General features: G+C 45.7%; 1 protein-coding gene across 1 annotated transcript; it reads left to right on the forward strand.

The window, feature by feature from the left end:
- Positions 1 to 14799: 14799 nt before the first annotated feature.
- LOC133772057 (testin-like) lies at positions 14800 to 17157 on the forward strand. Its single transcript, XM_062208612.1, has one exon. The coding sequence runs from the start codon at positions 14938 to 14940 to the stop codon at positions 15373 to 15375; it is 438 nt and encodes a 145-aa protein (XP_062064596.1). The 5' UTR covers positions 14800 to 14937; the 3' UTR covers positions 15376 to 17157.
- The last annotated feature ends 1253 nt before the right edge of the window (positions 17158 to 18410 follow it).

Genomic DNA, 18410 nt, shown 5'->3' on the forward strand with positions numbered 1-18410 from the left:
GAAATCTCCTCAGCTGCCTTTTAATATCTGACCCCATGTTAAAACATATGATACAGGAATTTCACAGACATGTATCCAAGATCTTACATTTGAGGCACTTAATAAACTTTAATGTAATACCCAAGAATACAGGAAATGGAGCTTGACACTTAGACATAACTAGAGCTTATGATGCATAATATAACAAAGTAAATCATTGGAGTCAAGTTTTACCATTAATGTTAATACTGTGGTTCTTTTGACAACAGAGGTTCTGCATGGGAAGTTAGTACACAGTGACTCCTGTTGTTAATTTAACAATTCACACTATTACATGTGACATCAGTTATCAGCCGAGGCTCTTGACATGAGCTGCCCAGGCCATGGGAGCCTTTTGAGTTTCACAAACTCCTTCAGTATTCAGACAAGGCCATAAGCAATGTGGAAGTTCTCTCCTCCCTCCAGAGAAAAGTACATCCTTCTTTGATGGCCACTCTTTTCCACTGGGGTCTCACCCAAGGAGGTTTTCCATGCAGGGACACTTTTTGCATGAGTTTCCTGGCTTTCCATGCCTGAAATGGTCTTGTGGGCTTTTTAGCCAGACCAGAATGCCTTTAGGGCTGATTTTGAGGTCACTGAGTGCTACTTAAAGTGATTGTCACTCTTTGAGTCTGCTGTACTGACTCCTTCCCATGTTGGAGCATTTACTCTAACTCTATTAGTAGTAAATGCTTAATCCTATTGACATGATCGCTTTAACACTTAATCCCACCTATATGATCACTTTAAAACTTAAGATGTTACCACTACCATCTAGCCCAAGGGGATTTGTGATCGCATAGTAAATTTTAAACTGTACCCTTAGAAGTAAGTTCGTAGGAATGCATGCAGAGCTATACAGCTTAACAGTCTCTCTGTAGGACCTGAGAAAATAACAACAGACACAGCTCTTCATGAGCTTAATTATTATGAATAATTTTACATGGATACAGTGTATTAGCTATAATTCCTTATCCCATCTAGTCAAAGTGCCTTCCAATTGTCAAGTGTAGATCTTTCAGGGAATCTCCAAAGGAGTAGATGTAGAACTACTCATAGTTAAATCACCTTGTAACCTGGGGAAATAGGAGGTAAATAGGGCTAACCTTTGGCCCAGTTATATCTCCGATCATCTACCTTAACTGATCATCTGACATCTCAGTGCTACTATGCCCACTATAGAGCTTAATGCATATATATCATACCAAGGAAATATAAACCACCTAGTCTGAGAAATGCCATTCCAGACTGTTAGAATCCCACTCCGGAGGTGAAAATATCAAACTGGAATAAGGGGGATCAACTCTGAAGATAAAAATAACAGACAAAAACAATGAAAATATCATTTAATCCCACTTCAGAGGTGAAAATAATAAATTGGAATAAGGGTAATCTGCTCTGAAGACAAAAATAACAGACTAAAATAATGAAAGTATGATTTAATCCCACTTCAGATGCAAAAATAAAAAACTAGAATAAGTAGGATCCACTCCAAAGGTGAAAATAACAAACTACAATAATGAAAATATGATTTGAAATACATATCTGTATTAACCAGGAATGAAGCATGTGGTGGGACATGGGGGCCACCATCTTGGGGCAGAAGTACCAGCCTCCACAACAGGAAGTATAGCATCCTCTATGTTTAAAGCTCCTCCTCCCTGATGCTAACATGTTTCTAAGCAACCAGACCAATTCTCCAACTCGAAATTAGTAATTGAAAGCTTTTACGATAAGGCCCAGGAACAAAGAGAAATGTCTTGGAACTTTTTTTCCTGCTGATACTAGTTAAAAACTTAGAAAAGCACAAAAATTGTCTTTGAAACACACTACAACAAATCTAGAATCCTTAGTTTTTCCTCCATGTAAATCTGTTTTTTCTCTCTTATTACATTGCACTAACAAAAATACCAAAGTCCTTAAAGCCAGAAACTGTGAAAGAAAGCCAATCAGTTCCTTCCTTTTGAAAGCTACCAGCAACAAAAGAAAAGAGAAAGAGAAGGAAAAAAAATCTCGCTTTTCTTTTGAGCCAGTGAGCTGCTCTTCTCCCCTCAGGGCAAGGTGGCTCTGGCCTCATTTCATGTGGTCTACTACTGCACTAGGATCCTCTGCCTGCACTCATCTCAGCCTGCTTTGAGCATTTTACATCTGCTGCTTTAACACTCCAAAGTGCTGCACTGGCAGGACCCCCCCGCCCCCAGGCTGCCAAGCACTTGTGCAGAGGGAGCCTTGTGTGTCTCCCTGCACATCACCCGCTGGTGCATCTGAGACTGGGAGGCTGGAACCAGGGAACTTATAGGGCCAAGGTCTAGGGCCACTTCATACCACAGGTCTGGCCATCCTATCCCTGCCTTGTGACCAGCACGAGGGCCAACGAAAGTGACGTGTCCTTCCCCAGTGAAGTCCATGAGCACATCCCACCAAGGGCAGGCACTTTGGACCCCTGTGTTCCCATGGCTGGGCATGCAGGGAAAGCACCAATCCAGATGGGGGAGAGGTAGGATGCAGGCAGATAGGGTCAGAAGCCACAGGAAGTCCTCTCCCACCATTACTGCCTAGTTTTAAAATTCTTAAAAATCCACATTAGAAGTCCTTTCTTAAAAATTTTACATGTTATATGTCTCTTCAGGGTCACCACATGATATCAGCAATGACCCCCTAAAATCTATGTGGATATCTGGCTCTTTAAAGTTCCCTAGAAGTCAAGTCTGGGGTGCCACATATATTACCAGAATTCAGGGTGCCAGATGATATCGCCATATGCTTATTAATAAATTCCCAATATTAATAAGCCTGAGAGGGTTAATAAGCCTACTGCAGGGAGGAGGGACACTGGGCCAAGGATTGTCCCAAAAACCCAGTAGGCTTGGGCTATCCCTACCCCCACTAGGCCAGCAGACCCTCCTTTGCATGTTCTGGTCTTGACCGCAGCTTTTTCTTCCTGTTTCCTTTAGACCCCAGAGCCAACATCAAGATATCACCAGTTTCCATCACCTGCTGTGTCCAGACCCTCACTGTACGGTGTGTAACAGAGTGGCTGCCAAAGTCAGTCAACTGCTGTCACTGGGGTACCTGCTAGATACTTCCTCTGTGCATTATGTGGCTTCCTCAACTTCTGTGATGAAGACCTCATTCACTGTGACATCTGGCCACTCAAAAACTTGTCCAAGGGCTGGCGCCGCGGCTCACTAGGCTAATCCTCCGCCTTGCGGCGCCGGCACACCGGGTTCTAGTCCCAGTCGGGGCACCGATCCTGTCCCGGTTGCCCCTCTTCCAGGCCAGCTCTCTGCTGTGGCCAGGGAGTGCAGTGGAGGATGGCCCAAGTGCTTGGGCCCTGCACCCCATGGGAGACCAGGAGAAGCACCTGGCTTCTGCCATCGGATCTGCACGGTGCGCCGGCCGCAGCGCGCCTACTGCGGCAGCCATTGGAGAGTGAACCAACGGCAAAGGAAGACCTTTCTCTCTGTCTCTCTCTCACTGTCCACTCTGCCTGTCAAAAAAAAAACAAACAAAAAAAAACAAAAAACAAAAAAACTTGTCCAAGAGGCCAAAAGTCAGCCTCTTTGTGTGTGCCATCTCCACTTCCCCCTTCTACTGTCTCACTTAACCATGGTGATTTTTTGCCTGATTTACTGTCCCCCGAACCACCAGCTGGCTCAGTACCACCAGAGCCTATGCCTCCCTTGGCTTCAAAACTCCCAGTGGACCCTTTCCCACCCCAACCTATTGCTACTTGCCCTCCCACACCACATGTACTCAGAGATCAGATCATGATCTCTATCCAGAGATTGCTTTCTCTGTAATGAATAGCCCTGATGGGTTATCAAGAGATATTCCAACAGTCAGTGAAATTGACCATTCAATGCCAGAATCATCCTGGCAGCAGGCCCAGGTCAAGGATGCCAAAGACTTGTCCTCTTCCAACTTAGAACAAGATAGTATCAAGCAAGAGCTTCTTGATGGCCAATCTTCTGATACCTCTTGTACAGAATGTGCATCCAACCTTGTAGAACCCACTAACGCGTTACTCAGCCATGATGATCTGGCACTCTTGGAGAAACAAGTAAGAAAGAGGGGAGATTTCCTGATCCAGAAGGAAAGGGAAAATAAAATGGAACCATTCCTAAAACAACTTAGTTCAGACCACCAACTGAGTGCTTCAGAGAAAATGATAGAGTCAAGTGCTGATAGACAAGAGTCAGCAGTCAGTCCAGACCACCAACTGTATATATATCTGAGCCAAAGTTAGAATCAGATGCTGGTAAGCATGAATCTGCAATCACAGCAGAACAGCCACTAGATACTTCAGAGAAAATCTAGAGTCAAATGCTGACAAGCCAGACACAGAAGTCAGGTCTGACCTCCAACTATATACTTCACAGAAGATGTTAGGGCCAGATGCTGATAACCATGACTCAGCAGACGGGCCAGTGTACCAGTTAAATACTTCAGAGAAAATGTTGGGCTGGCGGGTCAGTGTGGCCACAGGTGCTCGGGTGGCAAACATGCACAGGACTGATGCTGCACCATTGCGTCCCAGCCTGCGGAGGGGCATGTGGGGCCCTTGGTCTGGGTTCTGGTCCATTTCTGGCTGGCAGACCACACTTTCTGGGTGGCACCTGGCTTTGCCCTTGCCCTCACCTTCCTGGTCTGTGGCTGTGGAGTGCCTGTACCCCTTCTTTGTGGGAGAGTGAATTCAGCAAGATGGCTGAGTAGAGCTGCCTGTTGCTCATCCTCTCTGTAGAAGGGCTCGCCACAGAGAGTAAGCGGCTGCATTCTGACTGTATGCTGGGTAGTGGCAGGGGGCAAGTGAGAGCCCCATGGAGCCCAGCAATCCAGCACAGCACCACAGAGAGGACAGCGAGGCTCCCTGGCCAGCGGCTCCCCTGCCTAGGTTGTCCTGGAGACAAGACAAAGATCTCTTAATTAAAGAAAAGGTGAGCTGGAGGTCCCCGTTGCCACTGTGGATAACCACACAGATGCTCCCAGCCCTCAGCACCCTTGACTGCAGCCTGGAGTTTGCATGCCAGAGTTTTAGTGTCAGAGTATGAGTCTGAATCATCTTCCCTCATCGCTCATGACCTCCACTTCTGTAGCTCTGTGCCATCTTGAAACTGGAACCAGTGCTGGACTGCATCGCCCTGTGCAGTCCCACTTTCGAGACTCTGCTGTCATCTCCCCCCTGCTCTCCCCCTACACTCACACAAGTGGCTGCAGCACCATGAGCCCTGCTACTCACAACCTAGGGCTAGCAGAAGAGCTGAAGAAGACACACAGAAAGTGCAGTGCTGTGCCCACCCACAATCAAAGCTAACACATCACAGCAAATCGATACCTTTGTTTTACTCTAGAGAAAAAAAACATAAAACTGGAAAAAATTACCAGCACAGATACCAACATAGAGACACCAGAAACATAAAACAGCAAGGAACAATGCTACCTTTAAGGCAGCACATTAAGCTTGTAACAGCACCTCTCGAAGAAGAGGAAGTTAAAGAAATGTCTGACAGGGAATTCTGTGTACAAATCTTAAAGTTGCTCTGTGAGATAGAGGCGAATCTCAGTCAACAGCTTGAACATATGAAAAAGGCGATTCACGATTTGAGTAACGTAGTCAGTGTGGAGAAAGATAACAAAGAAAAGAACCAACTGGAAGTCTTGCAGCTGAAGAACTCAGTGAGCAAAGTAAATTCATTTGAGAGCTACAACAAGAGAATAGATTGTGTAGAAAAAAGGATTTCTAAAGTCAAAGATAGGTCTTCTGAATTAATCCAGTCAGGAAAAGACAAGGAAGAAACATTGAAAAAGTGTAAATAAAGCCTGCAACACCTACAGGACACCATTAAGCAAACAAATATTCACATTTTAGAAATTCTAGAGGGAGAAGAAAGGGAGAAAGGCACAGAAAGCATCTTTTATGAAATAATAACTGAAAATTTCCCCAGTCTTATAAAAGACACAGACATCCAGATCCAGGAAGCTCAACGAACCCCAAGTAGACACGACCCCAAGAGGTCTTCTCCCAGGCACATCATGATCACGCTGTCCAAAGTCAAAGATAAAGAGAGAATTCTTAAAGCAGAAAGGGGAAAATACCAGGTCACATACAAGGGGATTCCTGTTAGGCTGATGGCAGATTTCTCAACAAAAACCTTGCAGGCCCGGAGAGAGTGGAATGATATATTCAGAGTGCTGAAAGGGAAAAATTACCAGCTGAGAATCCTGTACCCAGTAAGGCTAACCTTGAGACATGAAGGAGAAGTCAGGTCCTTCTCAGATAAGCAGAAACTAAGGGAATTCATCACCACTAGGCCAGCCTTGCAGGAAGTGCTCCAGGAAGTCCTACATCTAGAGGCAGTACAGTAACTGCCCTCAGGAAAGCCCACTGACGTGTGCAGTCATTAATAGAGTAATACACAGATGAGCCAGAAAGGGATTAAACATTACCACTGCAGTCACCAAAACACAATGTTTGACAGTAAGAGAGGAGATTGACAGGACACACAAGACAGCCAGAAGACACTGAACAGAAGGATGGAAGTGCATTGTCACTATTAGTAATAACCTTAAATTTAAATGGGTCCAACTCTCTGCAGGGTAGACTGGATGAGAACCAAAATTCAGCTGTGTGCTGCCTATGCGAAATTTACTTCAGACACAATAAATAATGAAAAAAGGACTGGTTCACAAAGGTTGTAACCATTGTGAGCACATGTATACACTACTGTAAATCAAATGACTGTTACATTTAGAGGAAGGGAGAGGTTGCTCAAAAATAGAAGCTGGGGACCTCAGCATACATGTGTCAATGGACAGGTCATCCAGACCGAGTCAGCAGTGAAAGAGATGGACTTAGCGTCTGTGGAGTGCTGCCCCAGCTGCACATACATTCCTGCCTCCAGCTTGCACCCTACATTAGGCCAACACCAAACGAGGACCAACAGATTTTTAAAAACCAAAATCACTGAACCACATGCTCATGCCAGATTAGTGGATCCCTTATCAACAGTGACTGAGAGTGCTACCCAGAGCAATGCAGTGAGAAATAAAGGCATCCAGTTTGGAAAGGAGGAAGCCAAATTGTCCCTGTTTGTAGTCAACATGATTCTACATATCAGAAAACTAAAACCTCCACCAAAAAAACTCCAAAATTACAAAACAAAAACCCTGTCAACTGACATGATTTCAGTGAAAATGCCAGATACAAGATCAGCTTGCAAAAATTAGTAACATTTCAATGAAGAAAGCAGTCCCATTAAAACAACAGCAGCAAAAACTGAAAAATAACTCAGACTAAATTGAAACAACGGGGTAGAAGAGATCATTAAGACCTGGAAAGCCATCCCATGGTCATGGGGTTGAAGAACTAATGTTTTTTAATGTCCATACTACTAAAATTAGTCTACAGAGTCAGTGCAATCCGTGTCACAGTGCCATGACATTCTTCACAGAAACAAAATGGGAGAAAATACTTCCAAGCTGTCCAGCTGCTGAGATGAAAGAACTCAACCCAACACCCACCCCCTCCCAAATCCAATTTAAAAAGTGTGCAATTGATCTGAGTAGCCATGTCTGAAGTGAAAATATACAGATGGGCAACAAGTATCTGAAATCATCAGGGAAAGAGAAATTGAAGCCACAGTGAAAAATTATCACACCTGTTCGTATGGCTAAAGAACAAAAAAGACTCAGATTCTGGTGAAGATGTAGAGAAAGGAGAGTTCTCCTACACCATTGATGGGAATGTTAATCAGTGCAGCCCTGTGGGAAACTGGAGTTTCCTCAGAAATCTAGAACCAGAACTGCCATACGGTCCAACAGTAGCACTGTGGGTTTTTATATCCAAAGGAAAGGAAGCTGGAATGTCCAAGAGATGCCTGCCTTCCCATGTTTATTGTTGCACTGCTCAAACAGCCAGGGTGTGGAGTCGACCTGAATGCTCCATTGGTGGATGAGTGGATAAAGAACACGTGGTTACCTCTACATAGTGGAATAGTACTCAGCCATAAAAAAGGGTACAGTCTTGTCATTTGCACCAGCAGATATGAGGCAGAAGGACATTGTGTCAGCACAGAAAGAAAACTACTGCATGTTCTCACTGCAGTGTGAAATCTTAGAAAGCTGATCTCAGAAGAACAGGGATCACCAGAGGCTGGGAGGAGGAGCATGGGCCACGGGTGCCCAGGTGCAGCTATGTGAGAGTGGTAACTCACTGAACAGTAATTGTGTCTCAGAGTAGCTAATGGGATTCTGCATGTTCCCAACACAAGTGATCAGCATTTGAGGTGATGGGTATGCTAATTAACCTGGTCATTACATGTTATGTACATGCACGGGAATATCACACTGGACCCCATATGGATGGATGGATGTGTCAATTATGCATAAATATGCACATCACCGTCTTAAAGCCAAAAAAAAAAAAGAAAATGTTAGGCCAGACGCTGATAAGCATGAGTCAGAAATCAGTCCAACCAGCAACTGTATATATCAGAGCAAAAGTTAGAGTCAAATGTTGATAAGCATGACTCAGCAGTCCCTTTATTTTGGAAACAGCAAAGGCAAACCAGAGGAGCTACAAATGAACCAGCAGCCTCCATCTCCTAGGACCTCTGACAATCAATTACCAGAAAATATATCCAATACTTTTTCGGTCTTCCATGTTTGCACAGTGAGTTCTTGTGCTCAATTATCCATCATTCAGATGACTGTCCCTCAACTTGGGTCATCTTTAATGGCATCTCCAAAGCTTCCACATCTCAAGGATCTTTAGGACTTTCCAATTTCCAGCCTCTGAACTTGCCTGAGATCCAATCTCAATCCTCAATTAAAACTGTCTCCCAATCATAGTCACAGCATGCTACTCAGGCCCAGTCTCAGTCCAACCTTAAATCTCCAATCCCAATGCTACCAACATCTCCTGATTTCCAGCTTAGGATCTTTGGAGTGTGCTTCCGTAGACCCCATAATGAGGCACAGTGTATCATGCAATCTGAGCTTCATCAGCTAGAATACAATGTGCTACAGAAAGAACAGGAACGTTTGTGGGGTTTACCCTCGATGGTCCAAACATCTCGGCAATACCTTTGTCTTCCACCACCCAACATTTCATTGGTGAGCCAGTCCTCCAAAATCCATGTTCCAATCTCCATCATTCCTGGAGATTACCCTCTGAGCAGTGAAATTCATAGGAAACTTGAATATCATCTTAGAAAGAGACTCATCCAACACCAATGGGGCCTACCCCATAGGGTCTGTGAGTCTCTGACACTGATGAATCCTGAGAGAGATGTTCCTGAAATATATGCACCAAAGAGTTTTCAGAGACTCAAATGGATACCTTTGTTGAAGGAACAGAGTAGCAACAATTTAAGGAATTCTGAATCGATCCAACTTCCAATCTCCCATGAGACAAGCTCAGAAGAGTTTCAGTCACATAATGATGAGAAGGGCCATCAGAGACACAGCCCAAAGATTGGCCCAAGTGATCATCTGTTGAGTGACCCAGAAGGATACTCAGATAGCAGTTAAGGGTCTGACTCTGATAAAGATCAAGGAAGCCATACAGTGAGTCTGTATGGAAATGATTCAAGGGCCTCAGGGATAAGTATAAATCAGCAACAACTAGAAAATGCACTCAAAGAACATTTGAATAAGAAAATTGGGGAAATAAATGAGGGTAGACTTCCTGAGACTGTTCATAGTTCATGGCGTGCCGTCAAGCAGACAATGTCTTTCGCTGAGAAATCTCACAGTCAAAAACAGATAGATGGGGCGTCATCTGTGAGAAACATTAGCTTGAACACTTCCCAGGAGATTTCTTTCTTGGCTTCTGGCAAACAAAAGATGCTGGAAGAACATATAAGCAGTTTTTGCATGAATCTGAATTGTAGCCTTCCCAACAGGTTCCTTGAATCCATACAGATCTTCAACAAGAGAGAGGACTCATCTTCTTCCTTAGGCCATTCCTATTGTTCCTCCCAAGATAGCCTTAGTTCTACGATGCATTCCAAAGTTATGGTGTCCACTTCACTTGGTAGGAGCTCTACACCAATGTGTAGAGACAAATTGAAGATAAAGTCAGCACCCAATCTGGATCATCTCCTTCCTGCTGCATCACTTGTAGGGAAGGGAGGACAGGGGGACCTGAGACCACTGTCCCCAGAGGAAAACCAGGAGCTTGCAGGTGTTCAGATTAAGAGTGGCAGACAGACTTGTCCATGCATCCCAGACAAATAAATTAAGAAGCAGACTGGACCAGACAGTGGACACAGCTTAGTGCTGATGTCCACAAGTCATGATGGGACTGGACCTGAGGCAAAGGAGAAGAGAATCTGAAAGAGCACTTCACAACTGGCACCTTTGTGGTTTTGGCTTCTGTAACACTGCTTGCTTACTTGTTCCACCTTTTTGCAATGCAGTTTTAGCTTCTGTGCACTTGCTTGCCACTGGTTTCACAAGTCCCCCAGTTGCAGATGGTTACAGACCAAAAGTCCCCTGGTTGCAGACAGTTACAGACCAAAAGTCCCCCAGTTACTGACCAAATTCCCAGAACTGAAAAATGGTGAACAATTCCTGGAGATGTAAGATCAGGGACCACAAGTGCATATTACAGTTTTTATTGTCTAAGATTACTTCTTCACTTCCTCTTTTTTAGACAGCAGCTTTCACTTTTAAAAGCACCAATGAAATGCTTAAATTCATAGAAAAAGCCACATAGGGAATAAGAAAGTGCTTACGTATATACCTGTTTGTACTGAATTATATAAGCTTTGTGTAAACTGGGCTAGGGGCTCTCCTTTGCCATACCATTGTTACTGGGAAGGCTGGGAGGGTCTGAGTTCCATAAATGAACCCTGCAATTTTGCTTCAACCTTGGACTCTGGTGGTCTCTGATTCTTGGGGGTAGTTGTTCATCGGGCACTTCATTTGGGGGCTTGTCCGGGATTGTCCCCCAGAGCCCACCAAGAGTCCAGGTCGAGGGGTCATGGAAGAACCGGTCTGGGTAAGTCTGCCGGCATTGTCTTTGTATTACTGTATTGTTTATTGTTGTCCTGGAACTTTGCATTGTTTATCGTTGTACTGGAATTGCCTGTAGGTTCTGAATTTGGGTCAACAAATAGTCCTGGCGGACACACTATAGGGCTGTCATCGGGGACGCAGAAAGATGTTCCTCAGACCCCATTTGGGGCTATCTGTGTGATAGCCCATTTGATCGGGCTGGCATAGCCCATTTGGTCGGGCTGGGATAGCCCATTTGTTTGGGCTGGGATAGCCCAATTTTTTGGGCTGAACAGTTCCATGGTGCATGTGATTTCTGTCTGTGTTTGTGTCTTTAGCAGTTGTTAAGTGTTTCACCAAAAGCTTTCGATTCAAAGCTGTGAATACCAGAAATTACTTATTTTAGCACTACTTGATAAAACCTTCTCCCTTCTTTTAACAATTTCTTCCCAATTGCAGGTCTTTCTTTTCCACAATGGGACAGACACAGGCCACTCCTCTCAGCATCCTATTGGACCACTTTAAGGATGTAAAGAGTAGGGACTCTGATTTAAGTGTGGAAGTCCGAAAGGACAAACTCATCACTTTTGGTAGGTCAAAGTTGCCAGCCTTTGATGTTGGATGGACACCGGCGGGAACTTTCAACCAATCTGTTGTACAAAAATTCAAGGTCAGGCGGGACACCCGAACCAGATCCCCTATATTCTTGTCTGGCAGGACTTAATAGAAAATCTGCCCACCTGGATGGTCCCCTTCCTCCCTACTAAAATCCCAGCCCTGCGCCGCACTGATGCTGGCGAACCAATCAAATCCTCAGCTGCCCCTCAACCTAGTCCTGCCTAGTCCGTGGACCTCCTAGCCCTTGACCCCCCTCCATACCTACTCTCTCCCCTAAATCCTAGACAGGCACAACCAGTAGACAGAGAAGCACAGGCAGCACCAAGGGAGAGGGAGACAGAACCTGACTCTGGGGAGCCAGTGGAAAGAACGAGGGGTCGCACTCAGTGAGCAGTGAGTCCAAATTGCCCTGACACCATGGTGGCCTTACCACTGTGGGAAATCGGACCTCCCAATGACACCGGAAATCCTAGCCTCCAATATTGGCCCTTCTCCACTAGTGATCTCTATAACTGGAAAACTCAGAATGACCGCTTCTCTGACAATCCCAAAGATCTCATTTCTCTTGTAGATAGTGTTATGTTTACCCACCAGCCCACTTGGGATGATTGTCAACAGCTCCTCTGGATCCTATTTTCTATGGAGGAACAAGAGCGAATCCAGATGGAAGCCAGAAAACTGGTTCCTGGAGACGATGGTCAGCCCACTGTCAACCTGGACTTTCTCCTTGACCAGGCCCCCACAAGATGATTGAGACTACTATATGGCAGAAGGTAGGGGATGGCTACAGGTTTATCGCCAGACTCTAATGGTGGGTCTCCAAGCAGCGGCACGCAAGCCCACCAATTTGGCCAAGGTATATGCAGTTTCCCAAGGGAAGACAGAGTCCCCTTCTGGGTATTTAGAAAGGTTAATGGAAGCCTTTAGGCAGTTCACACCTATGGACCCAGATGCCCCCAAGAACCAGGCAGCTGTAGTCATGTCCTTTGTGAACCAGGCAGCCCCCGATATCAAGGAAAAAATATTAAAATTGGAGGATTTAGAAGGGAAAAATCTTCAGGACCTAGTCAGGATTGCTCAAAAAGTCTTTAACATCAGAGATGTTCCCGAGGAAAGATAGTTGAGGGCAACAGAGAAGATGACAAGGGTAATGGCGGCTGCAGTCGGGTGAGGAAAACAATCACAGGGTAGCCCACCGCGGCTGAGGGCATCTGGCAGGAGGCTAGACAAAGATCAATGTGCCTACTGCAAGGAGTTTGGCCATGGGCCAGGGAATGCCCTAAGAACTAAAGGGACAGGGCAGGTAGATCACAAAAACCACCTTCTACTGTGCTGGTGACCCAAGACTCCAATTGCTAAGGAGGATGGGGTTCATATCCCCTCCCCGAACCTAGGGTAACCCTGCAAGTAGAGGGGAGCCCTGTCCAATTTTTGGTGGACACGGGAGCCCAACACTCAGTTCTCATTGAACCCCAGGGAAAACTATCAGCCGATTCCTCATGGGTACAAGGGGCTATGGGGATCAAAAGATAACTGTGATCTGTGGACTTAGGGACCAGCAGAGTATCTCACTCTTTCTTAGTCATCCCCAAGAGCCCATACCCCCTCCTGGGAAGAGACTTGCTGACCAAAATAGGGGCCAAAAATCTGCTTTCTACCAAGAGGACCAAAAGTGACAGATTCTCAAGATGGGCCCATATCAATATTGACTCTGCCACTGGAAGATGAATACCAACTTTACCAACAGCCTGAGGTGCCCAAACAGGGAATTGACCGGTGGCTGAAACGTTTCCCAGAGGCTTGGGCAGAAACCGGAGGGGTGGGACTGGCTCCCCACCGACCGACCAGCCATATACATAGAGACTAAAACTGGGGTGGACCCAGTCAGAGTCCGGCAGTACCCGATGTCTTTGGAGGCAAAGGTGGGGATCATGGCCCATATCCAGTGCCTCTTGGACCAAGGGGTCCTGTGACCATGCAGATCAGCCTGGAACACACCCCTATTGCCGGTGCATAAGCCCAACACAAGAGATTTTCAGCCTGTGCAGGACCTAAGGGAAGTAAATAAGAGTCGCGGATATTCACCCAACGGTGCCCAATCCCTATACTCTTCTCAGTACTCTCAGTCCTGAAAGACAGTGGCACACCGTCCTAGATTTAAAAGATGCTTTTTTTAGTTTACCCCTAGCTCCCAAGAGTCAAGAACTTTTTGCCTTTGAGTGGGCGGACCCGGAGAGGGGCATCAATGGACAATTAACCTGGACCCAACTACCACAAGGATTCAATAATTCTCCTACATTATTTGATGAGGCCCTTCATTAGGACCTGAGTGAGTATAGATGGGCTCACCCAAACCTGACCCTCTTGCAGTATGTGAATGACTTGCTGATTACAACACAGACCCTCAAGGAATGTACCCGGGGAATGGAGGACCTCTTATACACCCTGGGGAGTCTGGGCTACCAAGTAGCAGTGAAAAAAGCCCAAATCTGAAAGACTGAGGTAACCTATCTGGGGTACCTATTGAAAGGGGGGCAATGGTGGCTGACACCTGAGCACAAGGAGACTGTACTCCGGATCCCACAGCCACAGTTGCAGCAGCAAGTTTGGGAATTCTTAGGGTCAGCCAGGTTCTGCCGATTGTGGATCCCTGGGTTCGCTGAATTGGCCAAACCCCTTTACCTGGTGACAAAAGATCAGCAACCCTTCAAATGGACAGAGGAGGCTGAAGAAGCCTTTCAGCAGATAAAAACAGCGCTGCTCTTGGCCCCAGCACTGGGACTCCCCGATGCCTCCGAGCCTTTTCAGCTGTTTGTGGACGAGAGTAAGGGGGTAGCTAAGAGAGTTCTGACTCAACGCATAGGCCCTTGGAAATGGCCTGTGGCATACTTATCAAAGAAACTTGACTCTGTGGCTGCCGGATGGCCCCCTTGTCTCAGAATGATGGAGGCCATGACCCTGATGGTGAAAGATGCAGACAAGCTAACCATGGGGCAAGAACTGCAGGTCACCACATCCCATGCTGTTGAAGGCCTCCTAAAGCAGCCCCCCGACCAATGGCTCAGTAATGCATGGCTAAATCACTACCAAGGACTGTTGCTAAACCCTCTCAGAATTTTCTTTCAGCCGGCCTGCGGCGGACTGGGCGGCGGAAGTTCAACGGCGCCGGGCGAGTGGCTGCGGCGGCGGCGGCGCCGGAGTCCCGGCCGATCCCGCAGTGCCGGGGGCGGAGCGGAGGCCACCTGAGCCTGGACGTGAGATCCTGGACAGGAGGAGGACGCCCCCTCTTGACCCACAAACATGGACCTGGACGCCAAGATGAAGAAGATGGGCTTAGGTCACGAGCAAGGATTTGGAGCACCCTGTTTAAAATGCAAAGACAAATGTGAAGGATTTGAACTGCACTTCTGGAGAAAAATATGTCGTAACTGTAAGTGTGGCCAAGAAGAACATGACGTCCTCTTAAGCAATGAAGAGGACAGAAAAGTGGGGCGACTTTTTGAAGACACCAAGTATACCACTCTGATCGCAAAGCTAAAGACGGATGGAATTCCCATGTATAAACGCAATGTTATGATACTGACCAATCCAGTTGCTGCCAAGAAGAATGTCTCCATCAACACAGTCACCTATGAATGGGCTCCTCCTGTCCAGAACCAGGCACTGGCCAGACAGTACATGCAGATGCTGCCCAAGGAGAAACAGCCAGTGGCAGGCTCGGAAGGGGCACAGTACTGAAAGAAGCAGCTGGCAAAGCAGCTCCCCGCACATGACCAGGACCCTTCCAAGTGCCATGAGTTATCTCCCAAAGAGGTGAAGGAGATGGAGCAGTTTGTGAAGAAATACAAGAGTGAGGCACTGGGCGTAGGAGATGTGAAACTTCCCTATGAGATGGGTAGTCCCAGCCCCGACAAACTCTACATCCCCGCGGGGGACAGAAGCACCCCGGCAGCCATGGGGCCCATGGAGAACAAATCTGCCGAGTACAAAGGAACTCAGTATTTCTGCTATTGCTGCAAGCTGAGCATGAAGGAGGGCGACCCCGCCATCTATGCTGAGAGGGCCGGCTACGATAAACTGTGGCACCCAGCGTGTTTTGTCTGCAGCACCTGCTCTGAACTGCTGGTCGACATGATTTATTTCTGGAAGAACGGGAAGCTGTTCTGCGGCAGACACTACTGTGACAGCGAGAAACCCCGATGTGCCGGCTGTGATGAGCTGATATTCAGCAATGAGTATACCCAGGCAGAAAACCAGAATTGGCATCTGAAACACTTCTGCTGCTTTGACTGTGACAACATCCTGGCTGGCGAAATATACGTGATGGTCAATGACAAGCCTGTGTGCAAGCCCTGCTACGTGAAGAACCACGCTGTGGTGTGTCAGGGATGCCACAATGCCATCGACCCAGAAGTGCAGCGGGTAACCTACAACGATTTCAGCTGGCATGCCTCCACACAGTGCTTTCTGTGTTCCTGTTGCAGCAAGTGTCTCATTGGGCAGAAGTTCATGCCAGTAGAGGGCATGGTTTTCTGTTCAGTGGAGTGCAAGAAGATGATGTCTTAAAATAAGAGCACCAAGCAGTATTGAGCCATGATCTGTCCAAGTTGGTATGCATTTCTACTGTAAAGTGCAATTTGAAAAAAAAAATAAAAGGAAAAGAAACAGTAAAGGAAACCAGGAGATTTTGTTCAATATCATTCTTTGCTGTTTTTCCTTATCAATATTTTTTTCCGCTCAATTTTTGAAACCTGCTTGAAGCATTTGATTTTAGAAATGGTAAAGACTTTTGTCTTTCCTTAGCTTTCCAAATCTGAAATGTGAGTTGGAAGCTGGGTTTAATTGATCTCCATATCTGTATCCCCCTTGTTCCAAACACAGAATATGTAAAATACTTAAAAGTTAGTGTTCTGGATGGAAAGATGAGTGTTCCTAGTTCTATACTCTTTTCCCCCTCATGTATAAAAGGAAAAGGAAATTAAATTTGCCCTAACGCCAAGACTCTACATTTTCTGCCAAATGGTATTCATTGAACTTTGTAATGATTCACAGTACATTCTTCGTGACAAAGAAAGTAGAAATGCCGTGTAGTATATAGAGCTGCTATTTTAATGTCTACGCATTTGATATTTACTGATTTAGGCAGAAGTGGCACTTTCTTTATTGCATTTCTCTATTTTTTTATTTACCCTACCTCTCAATATTCTCTTTGTACATTGATGACCTCCATATACATGTGGCCTTAAATATTTTATCACATGTGGCATAACAGTATCCACACTTTTTACTTCTTTAGATGAATTTTGGCCTGGATATAAAAAGCCATTCATTTTATATTGTTTTCAGTCCAAAGAACAGGTATAGTTTTTATACCCAGGAAACTATAACTTGTACTGATTGCACTTGCCTGCCATGGTTTGAATAGATTTTTTTTGCATAGTTTTTATTTTTATCACTAGATAAAATGGATACTCTCTTGTAATACTTCTAAGCCTGTTCATGAATCTATAAAATGTCTTCTTTGCCTATATAGTTCCATTCTTGGGTATTTTCTAATGTTTACTTTTCTCTGTATACTTCCATATATAGCTGTGCACTATAAAAATTAAAAGGAATGAATGATATGTATGTTATTATTAAAAATAAAGCCTCTTTCACTTAAAAAAAAAAAGAATTTTCTTTCAGCCACCAACCATCCTCAACCCTGCTTCCCTGCTACCTGATCCAGATTTGTAGGCCCCACTCCATGACTGTGTTGAAGTGTTAGCCTAAGTACATGGGGTAAGAGAAGACCTACAAGACCAGCCACTACCCAATGCTGAGGCCACATGGTACACCGACGGGAGCAACTTCGTGCACCAAGGACAGAGGTATGCAGGGGCAGCAGTGGTCTCAGAGACTGAGATAATATGGGCCGAGCCTTTGCCAACAGACATGTCGGCACAAAAGGCCGAGTTAATGGCCTTAACCCAGGCCCTAAGGCTGGGAGAGGGAAAAAGATTAACTGTCTACACGGATAGCCGGTATGCTTTTGCCACTGCCCACATACATGGCGCTATATATTGAGAGAGAGGCCTCCTCATGCAGGAGGAAAGACTATTAAAAATAAGGAAGAAATCTTGGTACTTCTGGCTGCCTTGTGGAAACCAAACTTGTGGAAACTGGCAATAGTGCACTGCCCGGGCCATCAAAAACCTGTTGACCCTGTATCGAGAGGCAATCACTTTGCTGACCAGACTGCTAAGAAAATAGCATGGTCCCCAGCCCAGGCTATGGCCGTACAGCTCCCTGACCCAGGACCCAGGGACCTGCCACCAGTAGCGGAGTATACGGAGGAAGATTTGCAGTGGGCAAGAAAGCTCCCTATGGCACAATTCCTTGAGGGATGGTGGAGAGACTCCCAGTGTTGAATAGTAGTTCCTGAGAAACTAGGAGAGAAGGTGTTACAGAAAATCCACAACAGCACCCACCTAGGTGTCAGGAAAACGCTGGACTTAATAAGGAAAACTAGACTGAGAATAAAAGAGGCTCCCAGCAAAACGGAACTAATTGTATCTGGATGCAAGGTATGCCAACTCACCAATGCAGGAAAAAATTCCCAAAATTCTGGAACAAGACAGCAAGGAGATAAACCAGGAGCCTATTGGGAAGTAGATTTTACTGAGGTAAAGCCAGGAAAGTATGGGTATAAATATTTATTAGTTTTTGTAGATACCTTTTCAGGATGGGTAGAAGCCTTTCCCACTAAGAATGAAACAGCCCAGGTGGTGGCC

The sequence above is a fragment of the Lepus europaeus genome, chromosome 12 (assembly GCF_033115175.1).
Source record: "Lepus europaeus isolate LE1 chromosome 12, mLepTim1.pri, whole genome shotgun sequence".
Classification (NCBI taxonomy): domain Eukaryota; kingdom Metazoa; phylum Chordata; class Mammalia; order Lagomorpha; family Leporidae; genus Lepus; species Lepus europaeus.